Genomic DNA, 24,781 nt, shown 5'->3' with positions numbered 1-24,781 from the left:
TGTGTTTTTTAGTTTTTGCATCAACACTGGCCATTTCCAGGGCAGACAGAGAAAAAGGAATGAAACATTTTGGCGGCTTCTTCTTCTTCTTCTTCTTCTTCTTCTTCTTCTTCTTCTTCTTCTTCTTATTATTATTATTATTATTATTATTATTATTATTATTTATTACCTGCCTCTCCCTCTGGATTGAGGCAGGTAAAAACATGGAATACAAAATATTATAAAATACATAAAACTGATTAAAACATATAAAAACCAATACATTATTAAAATAACAGCCAGAGGTCTTAAAATTCTACAAGGCAGCTGTAATCATTGCACCACAGTCTGATGGTCATTCTCCTGAGTCCCAAGTGGCTGGGACAACATTTCAGTGACTAAAACACATGGGGAAAAGGAGCAGCAGAGCCAGTACTATGGGAAAAGCATTGTTTCAAAATTGGTGGACTGGACTGCTCAGAGATGCAGTTCCCAAACAAATTTCCATTTTGTTTAAACAAAGGCTTCTATATACGGAACTCTCTCAGACTGTGGCTTCTCTCTCCTCAGGCCAGAAGCAGCGGGTGTTGCCTTCAACTACTTCCTGGTTCCTCCCAGGAAGCATAATCCGCTCAGGCTGAACTAAATAGTTCTTTCATATTGTTAAACACATGATTAGCACTTACCAACAGGGCCGGCCCTGCCGTGAGGCATAGTGAAATGCTTGCCTCAGGTGGTTAATGCTGAGAAGCAATAGCAAGGTGTTGGAGGAGATACCTTGCAATAGCAATAGCAAGGTGTTGCAGCCTGCCCTGCCTTGCAACCCCTAAGCTAGTCTGCTATCTTCAGGTGTAACAGAGGATGATATCCCATCATCAGTGTTAAAGGATGATTCAACTGCCAGTCCAGTCAGCTTTTGTGCATGGAATAGGAGGGGGCGCCATCTTGTCTTTTGCCTTAGGCAGCAAAATGTCTTGGGCCAGCCCTGCTTAGCAATGTTTTGGGGACATATACATTTTTTCCAGACCCGTGGGCCAAATATTGGGGTCTCAATTTGGCACTCCAGGATTCCCCTGAGGGCCACCCCCATTCCTGGCCCATTCCCTTTCCCCTGAATGCCCAATAATTTGGTAGTTCCTTTGCTTTTGCATGTTCTCCACCCACCCACCACCACCACCACCAGCAGCATTGAGCTTTGTGTCTGAGAGGTGCCTTAAATCTAGTTCTCTCCAGTCCTAGCACCAAGGTGACCATATGAAAAGGAGGACAGGGCTCCTGTATCTTTAACAGTTGTATTTAAATGAGAATTTCAGCCATTGTCATTTGTATACATGTAGCACCTGGTTAAATTCCCTATTCATCACAACAGTTAAAGCTGCAGGAGCCCTGTCCTCTTTTGTATCTGGTCACTCTAGTATAGCTAGAGCAGCTTTAACTGTTGTGATGAAGAGGGAATTCCACCAGGTACTGCATGTGTACAAACGATACCTGCTGAAATTTTCTTTTCAATACATCTATTAAAAATACAGGAGCCCTGTCCTCCTTTCCATATGGTCACCCTATAGCCTAGTACAGCTATCTGCCCTCTACACCACAGTTAACTCTGCTGTTCTACCACCATTGACTACCAGGAAGTGCTTATATGTCCCACAGTATTTTTATCCACTGATGACTTGTAGCTGGACATGGGAGTCACCACTACATAGAAGTATGGTGTTTTGAGATGTTATGAAAGCTCAGTATGTGGTCCGTCATGGTTTCTCCAGACACATTATCACTTTGCTGCAGCCGTCAAAAGCATGCATGTGTGAATGCTTTGACATCAGGATACAAGAGAAGATGGAGCACCAGAACAACTCTTTCAGGTGTATTATGCTACAACATAGTAGCTAGCTCATGGTTGCAGCTGGCTGAACAAGGATACAACTCCAGATTTCCCAATTTATCCAACACTCCAAAGCAGTGGTGCAGCTAGGCAATTTTAAGCTCCAGGAAGTAATGAACCTTATGGGAGTCTCCTTTAGATGGCCGTGTGTATTCAGTTGTAAAGCACGCACCTAACATTTTTGTGCTCCAACTGAACTGAAATTCCATGGTTTACAATGGCTTCTACATTCCCGATATATTAGGAAAAACAACAAACAAATGTAAAACTGTTTGTCAAAACTGATAGAAAGAAATATTCTGAGGTTATGCAGTTTCACATTTTAATTTTACCTAAATCACAGCACCAGGATGGAGTCTATTTCTGCTACCGGGTGCAAAATACATATACTTGAGGATTTACAATATTTTGTTGTAGAAAAGGAAATATAAATTAAAAGTAAAATAATAATAATAACACACTGAGCGTCTGAAAGCAATAGCATGCTGTGCTGGATTCCCCTTAATTATGTGTGTATATAAAGAAAGGATGCTGCAGTGAGCAATATTGCCCTCAGCAGGCTCCAGAATGCCTATGACAGCACAGATGTTGCACCAAGCCTATTTGTTGTTAAATAACAGTAGGGTGACCATATAGAAAGGAGGACAGGGCTCCTGTATCTTTAATAGTTGTATTGAAAAGGGAATTTCAGCAGGTGTCATTTGTATGCATGCAGCACCTGGTGGAATTCCCTCTTCATCACAACAGTTAAAGTTGCTCTAGCTATACTAGAGTGACCAGATACAAAAGAGGACAGGGCTCTGCAGCTTTAACTATTGTGATGAAGAGGGAGTTTCACCAGGTGCTGCATACATACAAAATGACACCTGCTGAAATTCCCTCTTCAATACAACGGTTAAAGATACAGGAGCGGAGCGGGCCTGTCCTCCTTTCCATATGGTCACCCTACTGTTCAGGGCTCGGCCTCTTCACTCTGAATCTTAACTCCGTCTCCCTGTCTCTCACATTAGCTCTCAGCTCAGGTCCTTCCTGTACGGTAAAGCTCTGATCCCTAAGCACAGCTGGCAAGATGGTTCAGACAGTGCATAGGTCTTAGAAAATGGGCTCTTCCCCATCAATTAGACTTGATTGTAAAAGCAGGCATTTTTATTACCCTCAAGGAAGGGGCTCAGCCCCCTGGCCAATCCAGGGACCCTCTTGAGGCAGTGGTCCTGGGTGTAGCAACAGGAAGCAGGTAGGGATGATTAATTTTGTTAAATCTGTTCTGTCTGTGTTTCGTGGATTGCCGGGCATCTTTTGTTCCATCAACTGCTTATGGATGGAATTTAGTTTTTTTTTTTTTTACCAGAATTCATTTCTATTAGAGCAAATTTGCTTTAGCGCTAATGTGCATTCACACCATCCACATTTGCACAAGTGCACTAATCCATAGTAGGCACTGTATAATAGCGTTAATGTGCTTTAACGCAGATTAGTGCACTTGCGCAAGTGCGCGCTAGCAGCAAATTGCACTTGCGCTAATGTGCATCAGCACTAATGCAAATTAGCGCAAATACCTCCCACATACACAGAGAAAATGCTGGTCTGCTGCAGAATCCAGACATTGGATTCATAGATGTCTTAACATGACTTGAACCTGTTGCAGGTTTCTCCAACATCCCTAGATTCAGGAGCAGCCTAAGACATTTTGCTGCCTGAGGTGCAAGCCCACGTGGCTCCCTACAGTGCATACACAGATACAAAAGAGGGCAAGGGTGCTGGGCAGACTGAGTGGCCCGCAGCCCTATCCTCCAAGACCTTCGTGCTGCCTCCTAGCATCTGCTACCTGAGTCAACTGCCTTCCTATTAGGGATGTGCTCCGCTTCTAATCGGACTGGTGAATTAGAAGCGGAGCAGGGTGCTTCGCCTCCCCTTAAAGCGGAGGGGAAGAGGATTGGGGGGCCGGCGGAGCGTTGCGAAGAGGATCGAGGTGAAGGCGGATCCTTCGCCTCGATCCGGAGCTCCGCAAGAAAGGTAAGTGGGGTTTACTGGGCCCTACTGCTGTCGCTGTTGCCCATGCGGCGACAGCGGCAGGGCCCGGTAACCCCCCCTCCCTCCTTCCCCTTACCTGCGTCCGTCTGCGGCCCCTCGGCTTCTTCAATTGAGCCTGCGGCTCAACCAGGAAGTCTAGGCCGCACAGCCCAGACTTCCTGGTTGAGCCACAGGCTCAATTGAAGAAGCTGAGGGACCACGGATGGATGCAGGTAAGGGAGAGAAGGGAGGGGGCCTTACCTGGTGCCACTCCCCTCCACTGCGGAGCTCCGATTCGGAGCCGGAGCTCCGCGGCGAAGAGGAGCGGACTATGGGCGGAGCGGCGCGGAGCGGAGCGGGCTAATCCGAAATTTTCGGATCAGCCTGCGGGGCGGAGCGGGGGGGCGTGCACACCCCTACTTCCTATGCCTAATGGTAGGGCCAGCCCTCATTGATGGTTGGTGAAAAGGGGTGGACCCATGCAAAGGAGGCAGTGCCTTTTGGAGAATACCAGAAAGGCAGCAATATTTGACCAGTGGGCCTTGGTTTCTAGCAGCCGCCTCTCAGGAAGTGTACGATGAGCAGTGTCTTAAACCATCTATAAGCTTGCCAAAGATACTGGGACATACTGCCATAAAAATCTGAATGGGTGTTCCAGAAATAGCTCTAATAATTTGGCATCTCCACAGGGCTTCTGTTGTGGATGAGAAACAACTGGTGATGATGAGAGGGTTGGGTTGTTGGCTTCGGATTATGCCAACATATCCAAAATGAGAATGGATGCAGGGACGTATTTCTTTCCTTCAGTGCGTGCCTGGCAATGGTGGCAAACGCAGGGTAGGGGGAAACCCATATAACCGAGTTGTCTAAAGGGTTTCCAGTGTGAAATTGTATTTCATAAAGCTTGAAAGCGCTGCCAACATTTTTTCTGCTCCTGCTCCTGTGCCCTGTACAGCATCCTGTCACATAGTGCAATTTCTCATTATTACTTTATCTTTGTTCCACAAAGAGCATCATAGGCTATTTGTGAGGAAGAATAGGATATCAATCAATCTATCACTCCATCAAATATTTCTTGATTGTTTCATTTAGATCCCATTTCTTTCCTCTTGGAAGGAACCCATTGTGCCTGCCATGGACATCCTCCTTTTATCATCACAACAACCCTGTGAGGTAGGTTGGCTGAGAGTCAGTGACTGACCCAAAGTCACCCAGTAATCTTCACTGAAGAGTGGAGACTAGAGCCTGCATCTTCTGAGTCCCAGTCCAACACTACACCACACTGGCTACATCAATTTCTATATGTTGTTAAAACCACAGAAGCAAGGCCAGCCCAGAGCAGAAAATCCATAGGTTGTTTTTATACCCCCTTTTTAAAGTGTTCAGTTTCTGTCTTTTTTAAAAAATGGATGTGGGGAGTGATGTGAGGAGGAAAAATCTTCCCTCCACTCCAATGCGCACACACGCACACAATATTATATACATATATCAGAGTGTTGAATCTTCATGGGCAAAATCCAGCCCTCCTTGAATTCCAGTCTGACCCTCCAGGGTTCCCCAGAAAGCTCCACCTCTTCTCTAGCTCCACCCCTTCCCCCAGTCCCACCCCTTCACCTTACTCCTGATTAGTTGATTTCCCAGTTGTTGCACAGTTCCCCACCCCCATTCTAAAGAGTTGAAAGGCCTCTTCTAAAGCTTAGGCCATGGCTAGACCAGACCTATATCCCGGGATTGTCCTGGCATCATCCCTGTGCATCCAAATGACACACAGGGGATCCTGGGAGCAGGCAGGGACGACCCCTCCATTTGCCTGGGATAATCTTTAGGTCTAGCTAAGGTTTTAGTTTCTCACAGTGAGAGCTTCAAGCTAAAATACACCTGCATTTTGGCATTTTGGCCGCCACCCCCTTTTGACTTCAGCCCTGCTGCCTTTGACTTCAGCTCTGCCCACCACTTAAATGCAGCTCCCAATAATTTCTTCTTGGGGCTGAAAGAGGTTTGAAACCACCAATATAGAAGGACATGAAACCTGTTTGTTCTCGCATTAGGACATGTCTGGAAGGAAGCTGGGCCAACAAGAAGGGGAAGGTGAGATAGCATTTCAAGTGTTTGAGTGTCCTAGTGTTCTGGTCAAGCTGCCCACCTCTCTCCCATTTGAGTCCATTTATTTTCCACCACTGGCTCTGTGGACCTCCCTTTCCCTTCTCTGCTAAACTCAGTGGTGTATTGGAGTCAGGGCTCATAGTGATGGAGTCCCTTCACTTTTTTACTAACAGGAATGATGACATCATCTGCCACCCCCCTCAGACTTCCCTATTCTAGAATCATAGAATAGTAGAGCTGGAATGGGCTTATAAGGCCATCGAGTCAAACCCACCCACCCACCCCAGGCTCATTGCAGGAATCCACATCAAAGCATCCCTGACAGATGGTTGTCCAGCTGCTTCTTGAATGCCTCTGGTGTGGGAGAGCCCACCACCTTCCTAGGTCATTGGTTCCTTCGTCATACTGATCTAACAGTCAGGAAGTTTTTCCTGATGTCCAGCCGGAATCTGGTTCCTGTAACTTGAGCCCATTATTCCGTTTCCTGCACTCTGGGATGATCCAGAAGAGAACCTGGCCCTCCTCTGTGTGACAACCTTTCAAGTATTTGAAGAGTGCTATCATGTCTCCCCTCAATCTTCTCTTCTCCAGGCTAAACATGCCCAGTTCTTTCAGTCTCTCTTCATAGGGCTTTGTTTCCAGACCCCTGATCATCCTGGTTGCCCTCCTCTGAACACGCTCCAGCTTGTCTGTATCCTTCTTGAATTGTGGAGCCCAGAACTGGACGCAATACTCTAGATGAGGCTTAACAAGTGCCAAATAGAGGGGAACCAGTACCTCATGCAATTTGGAAGCTATTATGTAGCCACCATGGTTAGGAGTGGTTCACATGACATGCTAAGTCATGGTTCACATGCCATAATGTTTTGATCAAAATGCCAGTACGTCGCACCATTTGGAAGCTATACTTCTATTAATGGAGCCCAAAATAGCATTTGCTTTTTTTGCAGCCACATCACACTGTTGGCTCGTATTCACCTTGTGATCTACAACAATTCCAAGATCCTTCTCGCTTGTAGAATTGCTGAGCCAGGTATACCCCAACTTGTAACTGAACTTAGCTGCAATCTTCATAACTGGCAGGAGAAGGGGGAAACGAATTTTCCCAGCAACAATATTTTGCTCCTTACTATAATGTAAAGTATTTGGGGGGTCTTGAATGGGCAATTAAGACCCATTAGCTTTACAAAAGACCTCCCATCACCCCATCAAGATGAAAACTTCTTGAACTGGTTTGTTGAAATGGATCAACACAGCAGCCTGAATTTGTAGACTCTCCTTGACTATGGGAGAGTGCCCTGCTCTTCAAAATCTACCACTTCACTACTGGCTAAACAGAAAAAGCAAATGCTGCTTTGGAGGAGACATTCCAAAGACAGAGACACACACCCCATTTCCATCTTAGGGGAAACAACAGGAGATCCATGTAGCACTTTAAAGACTTACAAATTTAGCCTGTTTCTTTTTGCTTTGTTTCTTTTAACCCCTCTGAAATATCTACATTATTGCAATTTCCTCTTAACTGTGGACATAGCAAGCCACAAGTGGCTGCAATTGAGTGAATGGTCACAAACGTGGTTGTGATTTACACTTTCCATGCAAAGAAGAAAAGGGGGGGAAGACAGGTTCAATCACATGTTTTTAAAGACACAATGAGTTCATCAACAGAAAATAAAAAACATTCTGGGTACTGTCCGGTCCATGCCTAAACACATTGTGCTCCCATATGGGATTTCCCACAGTGGATTTTGCACATGTGGAAGATTATCTGTGGGACCCCATCAGACTAATAGAGATGCACTAAACCAGGGTGGACTTCCCCCCCTCCCCAAAGTGCACTCTATTCATTGAATTTTTTGAAACTTAGCACTTAAGAGTTAAGGGGTTGATTCTGTGTACGTAGATTTGCAAAGGAACAATGGGATTGTGATCTCTGCAGACACAAATTCACAGTTTTGAGAACTGTAAAACCAAGCATCTGTGATAATATCTTCTAGATAGAAAAAAATGCCCAATAAACTTACAGAAACCCCTGGAAGAGCATGACATTGTGAATGGTTTAATGGAATTCATTTACCCCAAAATTTAAACATTGCATGAATATACAGCCCCATGCTGCATAATTAAAAAACTAATCCTTATTTCATGATGAATAACCTTTGGACTATAATGTATCTTAAATCGAAAACTATCTTTAGATAGATATTTCCTCAAAAAGCATTTTATTTTAAAAAAAAATCCGATTTAAATAAAAAATCCGATTTAAATAAAAAATCCGATTTTTTATTTTTTTAAATTTTTTTTAAATCATTGATTTTTATCCATCCTGCTCTAAACTAACTGGGGAAGTGCACATCTACATAAGAAGAGCCATGCTGGATCAAACCAAGGGTTTATCTAGTCCAGCATTCCGTTCACACAGTGGCCAACCACCTGCCCATGGGAAACTCACAAGCAGGGTTTGAGTGCAAGAGCACCCTCCTGTCCTGTCCCAGTTCCCAGCAACTGGTGTACCCAGGCATACCGCCTCTGATACTGGAGGGTAGCATATTGCCCGGATCCCTCTGTCACTCTCCCGCCTTCTGTGTGCTTCCAACGCCCCCTCCCCTACAACAAATGCGTGCGTGCCTTCTTCCTCCCCGCCTTCCACACAGCTAATAATCCAGTGAGTAATCTGCGTATGGGTGTGGGCAAAGGAAGCGGACACCTTCCCACGTGCGCTTGCCCTCCTCCTCCTCTCCTTTCGGAGGCTGCCGGAGAAATGAACGGAATAGCAAGAAAAAGTTACTTTGGCGCCCGGGAGACCCCGCCTCCCCGAAAGTGGGCGGGGTGTGACGCCAGTGGGCGGCGACTCGTACTTTGACCCCTCCCCCTGCTTTGCCATTTCCCAGTGGTGGCTGGTGGCTCCGACTTCGGCGGGGCTGCGAATCCATTCTGGGTTTCAACCAGAAACAGCCAGTATTTTAAAGGAGCCATGCAAGGCGCCGAACCCTATCCCCAAAATGGGTTCGGCACCTCGGCTAGCTCCTTTGGAATTCTGGCTGGTTCTGACGGAAAGCCAGAATGGATTTGCAGCCCGGCCGAAACCGGAGCCACCAGCCGCCGCTGCCGTTTCCACAACAGGGGTAGAATGGGGCGCTGGGGCGGTTTCTCGTCCCACGCGGGCGCTGCGCCCCGCCTCCGCGCCTTCTTTGGTGAGGCGGGCGGGAGTGCGGGGCGGGGCCAAGGGAGGTGGGAAGCAGCCCATTAAAAGCCTGCGGGCGCACGAGTGCCGGGCAGTCCGCGGCGGCGGCGGCGCTCCCGGGACGAGAGAAAGCGCGTTCTTGCTCGCTCGCTCCTTTCGATGCGAGCCGACGGAGGACGAGGCGGGCGCAGGGCAGGAGAGCCGCGCTGGGGGCACAGGTGGGCTCCGCCATGCTGGAGAATGGCTCCTTAAGGAACTGCTGCGGGCCGGGCGGGCGCGGGGGCTTCGGCTTCTCCCGGCGTGGGGAGGAAGGGGAGGACGAGGCGGCTTTGGCAGCCGCGGCGGCGGCGGCGGCAACGGCTGGGGCAGACCCGCGGCCCGGCTGGGTGGTCACCACGCTGTCCAGCGTGCTGATCTTCACCACCGTGGTGGATCTGGTGGGCAACCTGCTGGTCATTATCTCGGTGTTCAAGAACCGCAAGCTCAGGAACTCAGGTAAAGGCGAGAAGCGCGGGGGGGGGGAGGGGGCGGGCGCGGAGAGGGCGCGGGGGGGCGGCCCGCGTTCGCGGAGTTTGGCGCAGGGGAGGAGAGGGCAGCCTTGCAAGGCGCGCTCTCCAGGCTTTCGCCTCGCTGGCCGGTCTTGCTGAGCGCAACGTGCCCCCCCCTCCCGTCACGAGCGACTTCTGTGAGCGAGCTTGGGAGAGTAGTGATGGGTTTGGGATGTTTTCTTGTTTGTGTTGTTGTTGTTGTTGTTGTTGTTGTTGTTTTGCCTTTTGGTGCTCAGGAAGAGGAGGGGTATATAAGTATGCAAAGTGGGACGATCACGGCAGGAGAAACAAAACAAAACAGCCCATTATTATTATTTTTAAGAACTTAGGGTTGGGTCCACATTTAGCCGTACTTGGAATAGAGCCACTGAAATCAATGGGACTGAGTTACTCACGACTACCTTAAGTCCCATTGATTTCAATGGGTCAACTCTAAGTGTGGCTCTAACCCACTGAATACTATTCACAACAGCGTGTATCTTGATTTTCCACCTCGGATCGAAACTTAAAACCATCCCATACCTTTTAAGAAATGCCGTGCCCCAGTGTTTACTTGCTACGGTTCCAGGATTCAAGCCCCCTTCAGAGTTACAACCTCTGTTCTGGTTGCTACTGCTCAGTAACAAGGAAGATGCATTCTGTTTGTGCTCAGAGGCATTTTCTGCTTTTTGTTGTTTGCCTGTTCGGAGCTGAATTGGAAGCCTGTTCTACAGCGAACTTCTTGGGGGTGCTGACACACACCCTCCCCAGCACCAAGGTGGATGCTGGTAACTCTGACTTTGGTGGGGATGTGAATCCATTCTGGGATAGCTTCTTTGGAGTTCTGGTTGGTTCTGAGTGAAACCCAGAATGGATCCACATCCTCACCAAACCCAGAGCCTCCAGCCTTCACTGAGCACAACGCAGCCTGCCAAACTGCACAGCATTTCAGTTCAGCCCCCAAACTGTTCCCTGCTCATAAATGAAGCTCATGTCCCCTGCAGTCTTCCACGAACCTTTTTTCTTCTTGCCTAATCTACAAAGTTTCTACCACTTTAGTGGTACATTTATGTGGGTTTCATTAGACTCTAACTTCCAAACCGCCTGGCTGGGATCTGGGTATCAGCCTGTGTAGAATTCTACTACTTTGCACTGGTGGTGTTGAATTCCATGAACACGATATATGCTGTATCCAAAGCAGTATCAGCTTCGAATCTAACCTGAATAGTGTCTCAACCCGTCTGTTGAATTTCACACTTATGATATGCGTTACACTGATAGACCTTCCTCCCTGGTTCGATTTGGCATATAGTGAAATACTGTTTGGCACTGTCATCCTTGTTTAAGTTTGTGTATAAAAAGTAACGATCATCCCTTCCAAAATATCTGAAAATGAAAACAACCTCCAGACGTAAGTCTCTGGTGGTGAGCGGGTGGGGTGGGGGAGGGGGAGATGTGGAATGGACTTTTGTGTGGAATGGAGTTGCCATTGCATCACTGTTATAACCCCCTAAAGTAACCCTAAGGTGCAAGTCCCACTCGTTTTGATGGTACCTATATCTAAACTTATGTCTACTCTTAAGCATTGCCAAAGTTTGCAACATACTTTGCCTGTTTTAGTTATGATCCTTTTCGTTGCTGAATGCCAACCCCGAGCAAGGAAACAGCATACAAGGGGCACAGTCCATTTAGAGTTCATGCCCGTTGACTTCAAGGACATGTTTAAACCTCCATTTAAAATCGGTGGGTCTTACACATGCTTCAATTTGGCCGGATCATGCCAAGTGTGGATTCTGGACCACAATTACGCATCCTTGCTGAGCTGAAAAAGATGTCTCAGTGCATTTCAAAGTTCATCTTCCTTAGGGATGGGTTAACAGGCAGGGTGGCTGCCGAATGTATCCTAGCAATAAAAGAGCTGCAATGCAAATAAAAGCTAACATTTGTGGTTGCTGAGGTGCATTTTTCAAAAACGTTGGTCATTTTATGAATGGTGGGATTAAGCAGATGAGTTCTATGTAGTTTAGCGCTTGAATCCCGGCTGAAACGGACAGCAATTCATTTCCAGCGGTGTTTCCAAAACCCTCCCTCTGTAGGGAGATCTTCTTAACTGCAGGCTGCTGGAATGAAGGGGAGTATGGAAGCTTTTCAGCACCCGGTAGGTAGACAGCTCCAGCATGTGTGGGCGTCTCTCTCGTCTCTGGAGGAAGCAGGAACTGAGTGGTGTGGAGGGGTGGGAGGGAATTCCCTTCTCTCTGAGAACTTTGCAAATAGGAGAGATAGATGAATGTGCATTTATGCGTGGGGGGGGGGGGCGGGGGGAGGGTGATTCCCGTCTTAGGTGTACTTCCAGGTAGGTGAGCATAGGATTGACCTTACCTCTTACCTGGGAGTAAATTCCATTGAACTCTATTGGGTTTACTTCTTAGTAGACTCTGATAGGCTTGCACAGTTATTGTGGAAGACGATTTGGTCAACCAAAGGCCATTTCATCAATGTAGGAAGAATTATCCTTTGTGTATCTGATGAAGCCTGGTCCCTAATCCATCCAAGCTTTTGCCTCAATAGATCCGTAAGTCTTTAAGGTGCCAAACGACTTGTGCGTATGCGTGCACGCACTTACACTCTTGATCTTTTGCTAGTAGTTTCCCTGCTCATGCTACCGTGTGGCACTTTCTCCCTTTTAACAAATGGGTTTGTGCAGTTGAGCAAATTAACATCTTTTCAGGGTGCCATCAACTGTTCTTCAGGTTACTCATCAGTGCCTGAAAGAACATCAGAGTGCCTTCACCTCTATAGAAGTGATTTAAAAACTCACACCTGCTGAATTGCCTGCAGGCTGCAGAAGAATGCTCCGGAGTACCAGTCTAAGAGACTTCAGTCTCAGTTTCTGTTACTGGAGCTAAAACACTCCCTTCCCCATGCCATCATGCACATGATATCATCCAATCAACATGTCCAGGGTTCCTCTTTCTTTTGACTTGAATGTTGATCTTTGTGTTTGTAGAAGACTTATATTGGAGAAAACAGGGTTGAAACCTATACTCCACCCAAATGATTGTGGGTGATGTTGACCCAGTCACCACCTCTCAGCCTACCTCGCAGGGAGGCGTGAGGTGTTAGTGGCCCTCCAGTTATTTGTAGAGATCAGCTCCTTAAGTGGCTGCCTTGAGTGCCATTTTGGTAGAAAGGAAAGGTACAAATCAAGGAAATAAATAATAAACTCCCATCTTCCTTGAACAGTATCACCAATGGTTAGAGATGCTGGGTGTCTGCTGGCCTGGAGTTTCCCCATCCGTCCCAAGGTTGTGCACCGAGCAGGGGATTGGATTTGATGGCCTAAATAACCCCTTCCAACTCTATGATTCCTAAAGTTAGAAGGAAGAGGAGATTGTGTCTACCAGCCAGAACTCTAAATGAGCTGTCCAAGGTGCTGAGCCCATTCTGATGCTATGGTTCAGCATTTTGATAGCTCCTTTAGAGATCTGGCTTGTTATCACTACAACCCAGAATGGATTTACAGCCCCTCAGAAATCAGAGCCACCAACCTCCACTGCTACTAGCCTGGTGCCCTCCAGATGTTTGGGACTTCAACTCCCATCAGTCCTAGCCAGCATGGCCATGCTGAGATATGAAGTCCAAAACATCTTTATGGGCACTAGCTTGAGAATGGCTTGTTATACTGTCCTGAGCACCTAAGAGAGCCAACATGGCACAATGGTTAAAGTTACAGACCAGAACTGTGAAGACCCAGGTTCAAATCTCCTCTCAGCCATAAGGATCACTGGGGGACCTTGGACCAGTCACCAACCTTCAGCCTCAACTACCCCACAGGGTTATTGTGAAGATAAAATGGGAAAGACCATGTATGTCTCCTAGAGTTCCTTAGAGGTAAGGTGGAATGTAAATTTAATAAGTAAATGCAACAAAGAGTAGGAAACAAATTGTAATGATAATAAATGGTCCCCGGCTAATTTGTGTTTGGCTTGGCCTGGCTACAGCACCAGGATTTGTTCCAGATCAAGCCCCAGAACATGCAAAGAAAGACTAAATGAGAATCTCACAGAGCAGGTGCAGAGTGCATGTGTCTCAGCACTGAAGAACTACAGTGAGTCCCCAATCAATGAAGATTTAGAGGGGAGTTCTCCCAAATCAGAACATGGTGTTTTGGCATAGACTTAGCCCCAGAATCTCTATCTGTAGAAATTAAACACTGTCTATAATTTCTTAAATCCTACCAAGTGAAGAACAAAGAATTGAAGAAAAGTGTGTGTATGTGTGTAAGGGTCTTAGGATCAAATGTAGAATTCCATCCCTTTGTTTTAAATTAAACCATTTAATTTAGGGCAGGATTAAAGGATGTGAAAAATTCAAAGGGAGCCATAGGTTGGTTGGTTGGTGGTATAGCAATCATTTTGCAAACTCTTTCCCACTAAAAAAAGAACTTATTCCTAAAGAAGGAAGCAGGAGAATGAAACTTTGGCTTCGGCGTCTTTAGATTAAGTAAATATAATGTAACATATAAAGCATGGGGCCCTGACAGTACTGACTTACTTTACTGAGCTGTTTAAGGAGTACTGTGACAACTAGGGCTGTGCACAGACCCCACAACCTGCTTCGGAGGCTGATTCGGAGCTTCTGAATCAGCTCCACCCTGCCTTGGCCCACTTTGGATCCAAAGGGGGATTTGGACATCCAAATCAGACTTCCAGGTCACACCCTTGCCTCCTGCCCCTTGCTCCTTACCTGGAGTCCTGGACCTGTGGGAGGAGTGTCCACAGCCATCACCATATTTGAGGGAGCCTGCATTTCTTATAAAATTATGACTCCTCTTCTTCTGGAAATGAAATGCTGCATAAATGGCTGTTGCAAGTCCACCATGTACGCAACCTTAAAGGCATATTTATGCCTGCAAAGCTGCATAAGAACATAAGAAGAGCCCTGCTGGATCAGACCAAGGGTCCATCTAGTCCAGCACGCTGTTCGCACAGTGGCCAACCAGCCATCGGCCAGGGACCAACAAGGCAGGACATGGGTGCAACAGCACCCTCCCACCCATGTTCTCCAGCAACTGGTCTATATAAGCTTACTGCCTCTGATACTGGAGGTAGCACACAACCATCAGGGCTGAATTTATCCAACCCCCATTTAAAGCCATCCAAATTGGTGGACATCACTACATCTTGTGGTAGTGAGTTCCGTATTTTAACTATGCGCTGTGTAAAGTGGTACTTCCTTTTAATAAGAACACACATGAAGGTCTGCATACGTGAAGGCCTTACGGCCACTATTTAATAGCATTTAATTTTTGGAAGAAGATACGCCATTTTAAAAGAAAATGGTGACTCCCTCAAAGATGGTAATGAGAGCTTGCACTGCTGGGCGTGTGATCCTCCGGATCAGTCCAAAGCAATCCAAAGTGCTTCGGGTGAATCTGGCCCACTTTGGACCAAATCTGGGCAATCTGGATCCACTCCAGCTCTGGCCCAATTTGATTCAATTCAGCCCACTTAGGGCTCATCTACACCAAGCAGGATATTGCACTATGAAAATGGTATATAAAAGGCAGGAGCCACACTACTGCTTTATAGCGGTATTGAAGTGCATTGACAACTGTTGGGGCCCATTGACACATGCCATATGCCGCTTTCATACCGCTATATCCTGCTTGGTGTGGCTCCTGCCTTTTATATACCGCTTTTATAGTGCAATATCCTGCTTGGTGTAGATCTGGCTGTAATCTCAGAATTCAGAGCCTGAAGCTGAAGCGGTGCACAGCCCTAGTGACAACGTGTGTTTGAAATACTCAGATATCTAGTTTCTTCTGTAGCTGTTACAACTACACTTTGCTTTCCCCTTTACCCTGCCTTCACTTTCTTCCTCTTCCTCTCTTGTTTCCCCTGAAGCAAATTTTAGATGTAAGCTCCTTGGGGGCAGGGACCTGTCCTCTTGAGGTTTGCAAAGCACCAGGCATGCTGGTGACAACCCCCAAAATTAATTTGCTACTGCCAGTGGAGGCTAGTGACTCCATGTCAGTGGGGCAGTGAAGGTGAGGCTGGTGACTCCAATGTAAGTAGGGCAATGAATCCACTCCGGGTTTCAGTTACAACCAGTCAGAGCATTAAAGGAAGTATCCATGCTATCTATACCTTAGAAAGCTCCTTTGGAGTTCTGACTGGCTCTGACTGAAACCTGGAGAGGATTCACCACCCCACTGACATCACAGCCCAAAACCTCCACTGACTAGTGCCGAGCTGAAAATGCCACTGCTATTTACCGTTTCATGGGAAGGAAATTTGGGTGGGTGTTTAACTATGTGGAGTGGCCAAGATTCCTTTCAGGATTCAAAAGGGGTGTACCACTTTGAGTAGGGACGTGGTGGGAATTCTTTCTTTTCTTTCTTCTTCCTTTCTTTTCAGAAGGACCTCAAGGAACTCCTCTTGGTGGCCACCATGGCAGCCGCCATTATTATATAATGTAGCTATTGTGATAGAACAATGAAAGCTTTCATGGTAAAAACAACAACAACAAAGGCATCACCCCCTGGCCATGCTACATCTGGAGCATCCTGGGGAAATCAGACTCCATCTGGCAGCTGCTGAAAGGAACTCCTTGCTGATGCCCTTAAATAAAAACAAAGTGAGACGGGGAATCTACTGCCAACATACTCGTAATGGAAAATCTGCCCCCACAACCCATTAAACGAGGAGTAGATCAGACATCCATGTTCAGTGCTTGAGGACTCCCAACTTCAAATAGCATCCTGAATGTGTCCATCAAAGATGAATCATGACAGACTAGGGTGACCATATGGAAAGGAGGACAGTGCTCCTGTATCTATAACAGTTGTACAGAAATGGGAATTTCAGCAGGTGTCATTTGTATGCATGCAGCACCTGTGAAATTCCCTCTTCATCTCAACAGTTAAAACTGCAGGAGCCCTGCCCTCTTACCTATCTGGTCACTCTAATATAGCTCCTGCAGCTTTAACTGTTGAGATGAAGAGGGAATTTCACCAAGTGCTGCATCCATACAAATGACACCTGCTGAAATTCCCTTTTCTATACAACTGTTATAGATACAGGAGCCCTGTCTTTCTTTCCATATGCTCATCCTATCACAGACAGAACTCTCTCATGCCCTCCTCCACTTGTGCACCTAGCTTCCTGTTTCATAAACCACAGTTTCCTTTGACACCCAAACTGGGAAACTGTGGTTTTAGAGCTCCCTACAACACAAGAATTGCAAACCATGATGTGCTCCTGGCATGTAGGCAGCAGTTAAACCACAGTTCCATGGTTCAAACATCATGGGGAACCATGGTTTAAGGAACCAGGAAATCTCAGCAGCTGCATATAATGGGAAAGTTCATTAATGCGCCAACAAACCATGGTTCATCAGAGCAGCTAGGTACATCTGAACTGGGTCAATGCCTTCAAGTCAGTGGGTTTATACACTTGGGCCATGTGCAGCAGCATGAGATGGTAGACCCCTGAGGTGCTGGTGGACTGTTCTCTTCTCCCAGGCATTTAGCAATATGTAATGACTGTGGGTCTGTTTTTTGGCTCATTGTTTTTAAAGTTGTTATAGTGGTGTTAAACGTATGTGCATTTTGCTTGTTTTTGTGGTTTTTAATCTTTGTATATTGTTTTTAAGTGTTTTTATCTTATGTGTACTGCCCAGACAGCTTCGGCTATGGGTGGTATATAAATGCAATAAATAAATAAATAAATAAATAATACCACTTCTTCAGCCCCATTACCTGTTGCCAACATACTTAAGGGTGTGTGGAACTGGGAAAACATAAACACAAAGAATCTCATGTCTATAAAGTTAATCAACTATATGCATTCTCAGTGTGCAATTGGGTAGAATGCTCTCTGCATTCTTTCTCCTATATCTCCACAAATAAAAAAAATCCTAGATATTTAGGATTGCAGTGGGGAGGATTACATGGAAGCTGAAAAAATCAGGGAGGGATTCTGGCATTCCCCCCACCCACCCATGGCTACAGTGCTACACAGCAGAATAAGTGTGTGTGTGTGTATGTGTGTGCCATTTCAGACACTTTTCCATGTAAATTAGGGCTGTGCTCTGCTCCGATTCAGATCACAAATCTGGAGTGGAGCGACCCAATCCGCCTCTGCCAAAGGCGGATCTGGATCGGGTCAGGGGAGCTGCGGATTGAGGCGAAGCAGTTCACCTCCATCCGGAGCTCCGAACGCAGGTAAGGGGGGAGGGGGCTCACCTGGCGGCACTGCCACTGTCCGTGCAGTGACAGCAGCAGAGCCAGGTAAGGGGGCAGGGGGTGTCCGCCACAAAGGCAAGTAAGGGGGGGCGCAAAATGTTGATCCGCTCCTCCAGATCTCACTCCGCGGAGCGAGGGAGGCTCGGATAGACCCAAAGCGGATTGACCCAATGCAAAAGTTATGGATCGGGCCACAAAGCAGTTCGGGGGATCTGTACATAGCCCTAATGTATATAAACCCCACAACTAGACAGCTAGCACAAAATGGATAATGTTTCTAATCCATCTTTCTCCCAGATGCTCTCCGTTTTATTTTCAGGTAATTTCCTTTTCACCTAGGATCATTTTTTAAAAAAAAAAAAATGTGACCCCCCCATGCATAGACACACACACCTGCAGCAAAACAAAACAGGTGGAAACCATGCTATCATCTCATTCCCTTGCTGCCATACCTCATTCTTGTAGTTACAGCCTCAGCTGTCAGTCATTCAGTAGCTGAGTCATCAAGTGCATGTGTGAATCAGCTTGAGAGTTAATAGCTTGGCTGGGCACTTAAATTCCTCTGGGTTGTGCACCAGGTAAGTCCAGCCATTTTGAAAATGGGAGGATAAGAAGAGGTACAAAAATAAACAACAATGAAGAGGCAAATGGTTCTGAAGGGAAGGCCTTTTTTTTGATGTTGTTCCTTTTTGGAGAGCAAAATTAGAGCCTGTTTGTGTTGTGTAAGGAATGAGTCAGAGGAGAATGACAGTTCTGAAAACAGTGAAAAGAGCTAGAGAGGTGGGAATAAATCCTAATGGGAAGAGGAGGAGAAGGAGGCCATGCATTCCATGAGAGCTAAGAGAGACACTTTAGAAGGAAGACTATGCAAAACCATTGAAGAAGAGCAAGATAATGGGAGAAGCTGAATAACTTCTTAATGAAACCAGCTTGGAGATGGGATTGGGCTACTGTTGGCAGGAAAAAGAGGTATTGAGTTTGGAATGAATTCCTAATCCAAAGAACTTCCCTTTAAGAAGCATCTATTCATGCATACATCCTATTCTGATGAACATAGTATCATTCTGCCAGTACTTTTCCATCTGTACTGGCTGCCTGTCCCTTTCCGGGCCTTATTCAAAATGCTGGTATTAACATTAAAAGCCCTAAATGGCTTGGTTACCTGAAGGATTGTGTCCCATATGTACTTGCCCATATGTAAGTGTACGTGTCCCATATGTAAGGTCATCTTCAGGGGTTCTTCTCTGGGAGCCCCTGATAAAAGAAGTGAGGCAGGCAGGTACCTGGAAAAGGTCCTTTTCTGCTGTGGCACCATGGTTATGGAACGAGCTTCCTAGAGAGGTTCACAACGTAAAGCTATGTTGTATTCTTTCCAGTGGTAGGTGAAGACCTTTTTTATTATTTTCACAAGCATTTTAGCATTCCAGCCCTACCCAGAGATGTTGGGGATTGAACCTGGATCTTCTGCATGCAAATCAAGTGCTCTACTAACTTTTCTATGACCCTTTCCAGTCAGAGGATGGATCTGAGGCTATATTTGCTTTAAATGAATATGACACATGAAAAGACTAAGGGTAGCTTGCAATGGTGGTTCTAGACTCCAAAGTCATTTTATTAGCTGATTGTTTCCCCCTTTTTTCAATTTGTTGTAGTTTATATATTTCCCATTATTTAAAAAAAAAAATTACTAGCCCTGCCCATGGCATTCAACAGATGTTTTGATTGTTGTTGTTGTTGTTGTTGTTGTTGTAATTTCTATATAGCCCCATAGCTGAAGCTCTCTGGGCGGTTTACAACTATTATTATTATTATTATTTATTTATAAAAAATACAAAATGCAGCATAATAAAAAACAGTCTAATTTTTTTCACATAGAAATAATAAGACAGTGTAAGCAGCTAAAAATAAATAAATAATATTTTCCCCCTAATAGACCTGTTTTAAAACAGCAGACATAGGTACCCGATAACATATCATTAAATGCCTGGGAGTAGAGGGTGGTCTTTACCTAGCATCATGTGAATGATGACAGTGTCAGCACCAGGTGGGCCTAGTCTGGGGGGCACCACTGAGAAGACCCTGTCTCATGTAACCACTTTCCATGGAGGTGGCATTCGAAGGGGGGGGGAGCAGATGTGTAGAGAAGTGTCCAGATATATTCATGTCAGGAGAGGTGTTCCATCAGGTATTTTAATTCTTTAAAGGTTAGAACCAACCCCTTGAATTGAGCTCGTAAACATAACGTAAGACCCCTCACCCCAGACTTGTTTTGAGAGGCTTATAATTTACATTTAGACAATGGGGGAAATTTGTTCGGTAAACAAAAAAACCCAAAATGTGTGGTGGCACCAAACTTGTGGAACAGAATTGTGAAATTGTCCATCCCACTCCATTTTTATTGGCACCCAGAGGCCAAAGCGAAGGTGGGTCTTTTCCAGCAACCTTGTGGAGCTAATGTGATGGTTGTGGCGGAAGTAGCTGGATCATGACTGAGACTTAAATTATTTTCAGGACCATGAACAGCAGTCCTGCAGCTACAGTTCTACGGACAACTTACCCCAGCACTGTCCAGGAGCAACTGGCCGGGACTTATAGGCCAGGAGAGTCCTTCTGAAAGCTCCACCCCTTCAGGTGCTGTATATGGCTATTAAAGAGCCAGCTGCCTTTTGCTGTGGGCTTTGGCTCCTCGTGGGAGGGGAATATTGGAAGAATGAGGAGCTAGTTTGGGATTGCTCCTCCGCATCTCCCTTTTCACTAGAAGAGTCTGAAGGCCACTCTTCAGAGTTAGAGAACAGTGGCACTTCCTATGGGGTGGTGGTGGATAAGATATCAGATCCAAGTTAGTGGTCCCAAGTTCAGAAGAACCTGGAACTGGTTGTGGCCTCTCCTTCGAGTCATTGTCGCTGTTGGCTTCTGCCTCTGAGGGTCCCTCATCCTGGATCAATATAGAAATGGGCTGGTATAATTCAAAACTTAACACAGATAAAGAGGAATTAGACCAAGTACATGGAGAATTTGTTTATCAATCGCTATCAGCCATGATGGCTAAATAGAACTGCCATATTCAAAGGCAGTGTACCTCTGAATACCAGTTGCTGAGGTCAAAGAGGGGAGGGTTGTTGATTTCTTTCCCCTGCTGCTGGACTTTCCAGAAGCATATGGCTGTTCATTGTTGGAAACAGGACGCTAGGCTACGTGGACTTTGTGTCCGTTCCAGCAGTGCTCTTCTTAATGGTTTTGTGTTTAACTTGCATTATGTCTGTAAACTTTTCTGTGGAATAGAGTTAAGCAATGAGAGTGTTTATTGGAGGGGGGTTTAAATCCTTGAAAGCTTTCTTACCATTGCGCACAATAATTGGGATGAATCAGCACCACTTTGCTGGTTACATAAATGTATCTAACCCCTTTTGTAAAATGTGGAGTAATATTTGATCTTTAGAAATAGTGGGACTTAGGGGAGAAATTGGTGCTTTCATTGTGTCTAATTTTGAAGAAGAAATAATTTTGCCCAAGATAGAGCTAAATTAAAACTTCAGTCAAGGGCACACAGAGAAACTAGTGAGCCTGTCCAATCTTTCTTTTTCTGAGATGGGAATGCGGAGCTGACGATAAAAATTACTCTCCAAAGTGTTCCACGGTGGTAATGGTTATGGTTTGCGTGAACAATTCATAACACGCTGCAACAAGGCAAATTCCTCTGAATGACTCCTCTGAAAGCATTTTCTTCCCCTGGCACTTGGTTGGAATTCTCATACTTGCAGGCTGTGGTGGGTTATTTTTCTCTCAATGCACCTTGGGTTAAAGGTGTCAGTGTGCTGCATCTTCAAAGCACTAGGTGAAAACCAAGGAAAGTCCTTCTTAGAGTCAGTGGAGACTGGCGACTCTGACATCAGTGGGGCCCTAAATCTGCTCTGGGTTTCAATCAGAACTGGGAGGAACTCTAAACTCCACACCTTGCATGGCTCCTTTAGAGTAGTGACTGAAACCCGGAGCAGATTCAGCACCCCACTGACACCAGAGCCAACAGCCTCCACTGCTTAGAGCAGACCCATTGAATTGAATAGAGCTTCAGTTAGCCATGACTAGCCTCATTCATTTCAATTGGTGTGCTCTAAGTAAGACTGATGTTGGATTTTACCCACTGTTTCCACATGAAAGATAACACCCCCCCCGGATTGGTTTCTAAATGCATGGGGATGTACATTTGGATGTATTAGGGGAGGGGGCACCCTCTTTCCCCAAAACCAATTGTTGGGTGGTTTTCCAGCTTTAATGCAATCCCCTCCCCATTCTGGCAGTAAGAATTGTTTAGTTGAACTGAAGGGTGTTTTTTAAAGCAAATTTTCCAACTGCACAAATGCCCTGTCAGACACACACACACACCCGCCCAAGCCAAACACATTATTTCTCTTTCATGACTAGACAGATTATCACCAACTCTAGTAGCACCTTAAACTTAAAGACAGATGACAGGCCAAGAGAAGTTCACCACTGGCTGTCACCGACAACCCCCAATTGAAACCACTGTGACGGATCATCAGCGAACTCCAACCCATCATCAGCACAGACACTTCTCTCTCACAATCCTTGGGAGGCAGAGCAGTACTGGCCTCCAGACAACCTCCCAACCTGAAGCAGATGCTAACCAGCAATAGTACACAGGACAGAGGCACAGGCAAAGGGACCAGACCATGCAGTAGACCCAAGTGCCAACTCTGCCCCCACATCTATTCAGGCAACACTGTCACAGGACCCAACAACATCAATGACACCATCAAGGGCTCTTTCACCTGCAGCCTTATATAATTTGTGTTACATTCCATCCCTGACTTTGTCTTTTGTTAAGTTCTTAATAAACACGTACACATAATACATAACACACAACACATGTCTTATTTTTTCACCACTTTTTCAACTGCACATTTTACCCCAACTGCACATTAAAATAAAAACACCTGTTAAACTGTACTAAAATGTTTTTTCATATTTTGGGCCATTGCTTTTGGTCCTACCCATCACTGAAATGTGTCCCCAAGAGCTTCTGCCAAATGAAATTCAGCCCTTAGGCAGAAAGAGCCCCTGGACCCCTGCACTATGGGATGGTGACATGGAAATGGCTGTCGGCTAGATCGCTCCCAAGTGCCCTCTCCTATGATGTAGCACCCAATCAGTCTCCTGGTTCCCCGAAGACCTGCAGGCTATAAAACTGGTCGGATGTCAGCTGGAACACAGATGCTGCAGATCTCAAAGTGACCATGACCAGACATGAGTGGAAGCCTCTTGTGCCTCATTTGTGCCTCGGACAGCAGTCAAGTGCTCTTGCTTCACTGCCACCGTTGTGTCCTTATCGAGGTGCCCAGGGGGCTGTCTGTACGCACTCAAAGCCCCACGGTGGCTGCAAAACTGCACTGCATCAGTTATATGACGCAGCGGCAGGTTCGTAGCCACCACAGGGCTTTCCCACAAAGCTGCATGGGGAAAAGTCGGGGACTTAACTTGAGTTTTTTTGGTGGGAGTGAGGTCACCTCAGCTCTTCCACTGCCTGACCTTGCTCTGTGGCTGATTCAGGGGATGATCCTGGTGGATAGTGACCAGACATCAGTCGCTGGAGGCCAAGAAGAGGGCAAGGGCAGCTGCAGCATGACCACCAGAAACCCCACGCTCCCTCCTTGCCATGGGGATTATCCGACACCTCCCTGGGTAAGCAAAACCACGGGGTTTAGGGGAATGCGGTGCCAACTTGGACAGCCCCCAGCAGAGCTTTTTCTGGGGGTGAAAAGGTGCTTAGAATCGGACCCAGTGTGGAAGATTGAGGACCCTTGGAGGCCTGTCTCTTCTCTTCTCCAGGCTAAAATATATCCCATTTCAGCCTGGAGAAGCTGCCATCTCCCTTCCTATCATTTGTCAGATAATGGTTTCTCTTCTCTGAGACACCTGCTTTCTTGAATGGAAACACTGGTGCTTTGTGGGAGTAACAGGGGGAAATATGCAAAAGATGCTGGCTGTATTCTGTCTATAAATCACGTTCAGACAAGTTTAATATCCATATCCAGATTGGTGGCGGTGCACCTGCTCTTTGGATTGGGAGGAAAGCTGCCATTGGCAGGGGTATTTTGCAACCCACCTCTCCGCAGCCTCCGATAACTTAGATTGCTCTCTAAGGCCGTAGCTAGACCTAAGGTTTATCCCAGGATCATCCCGGGTTCGTCCCTGCCTGAGCGCTGGATGCCCTGTGTGGCACTTAAATGAACAGGTTTGACCCCAGGACAATCCTAGGATAAACCTTAGGTCTAGCTACGGCCTAAGTTAGCCGATCTTATTTTACCAGTGGTTTATCTCTATGAGACTTGGGCCTAATCTACACCAAGCAGGATATAGCAGTATGAAAGCGGTATATGGTATGTGTCAGTGGGCCCCAACAGTTGTCAGTGCCCTTCAATAACACACTATAAAGCAGTAGTGTGACTCCTGCCTTTTATATACAGCTTTCATACTGCAATATCCTGCTTGGTGTAGATTAGGCCAGGGAGAAAGTGGCACAAAAGAAGTAAGAACAGGAAGGAAGGAAGGAAGCAAGCTATTCGCTTCATTTCCAACAGAGACTTTGCAAGCACTGGTGGAGACCATTGTACTGAGTGGCAGGTCCAAAGGCCACATGCAGAGTACAGACTGTACTGAGGAATGGTTCAGAACCACACAGTACAACCTGTTGAGGAACATCCGATTGTAGTTTATGCCTCTAGAATGAATCACCTCTTTGACTTCACAGATATTATTCGCCCCAGAGGATTTCAACACTCTGTTAGGTTTTCTCTCTATCTCATGAAGAGCTGAGATCTTCCTCC

At 46.1% G+C, this 24,781-nt stretch overlaps 1 protein-coding gene across 1 annotated transcript in view; it reads left to right on the top strand.

The window, feature by feature from the left end:
- Positions 1 to 9,391: 9,391 nt before the first annotated feature.
- MTNR1B (melatonin receptor 1B) overlaps positions 9,392 to 24,781 on the top strand; it is a 49,683-nt gene continuing 34,293 nt past the window's right edge. Inside the window, exon 1 of the mRNA XM_063127156.1 lies at positions 9,392 to 9,656. Within this exon, the coding sequence (XP_062983226.1) occupies positions 9,392 to 9,656 (265 nt within the window). The remainder of the gene's footprint in view (positions 9,657 to 24,781) is intronic.

Source organism: Elgaria multicarinata, chromosome 5 (assembly GCF_023053635.1).
Source record: "Elgaria multicarinata webbii isolate HBS135686 ecotype San Diego chromosome 5, rElgMul1.1.pri, whole genome shotgun sequence".
Lineage (NCBI taxonomy): Eukaryota > Metazoa > Chordata > Lepidosauria > Squamata > Anguidae > Elgaria > Elgaria multicarinata.
The sequence above is the reverse complement of the archived record's forward strand: the minus strand, read 5'-3'. Positions and strand labels throughout refer to the sequence as shown.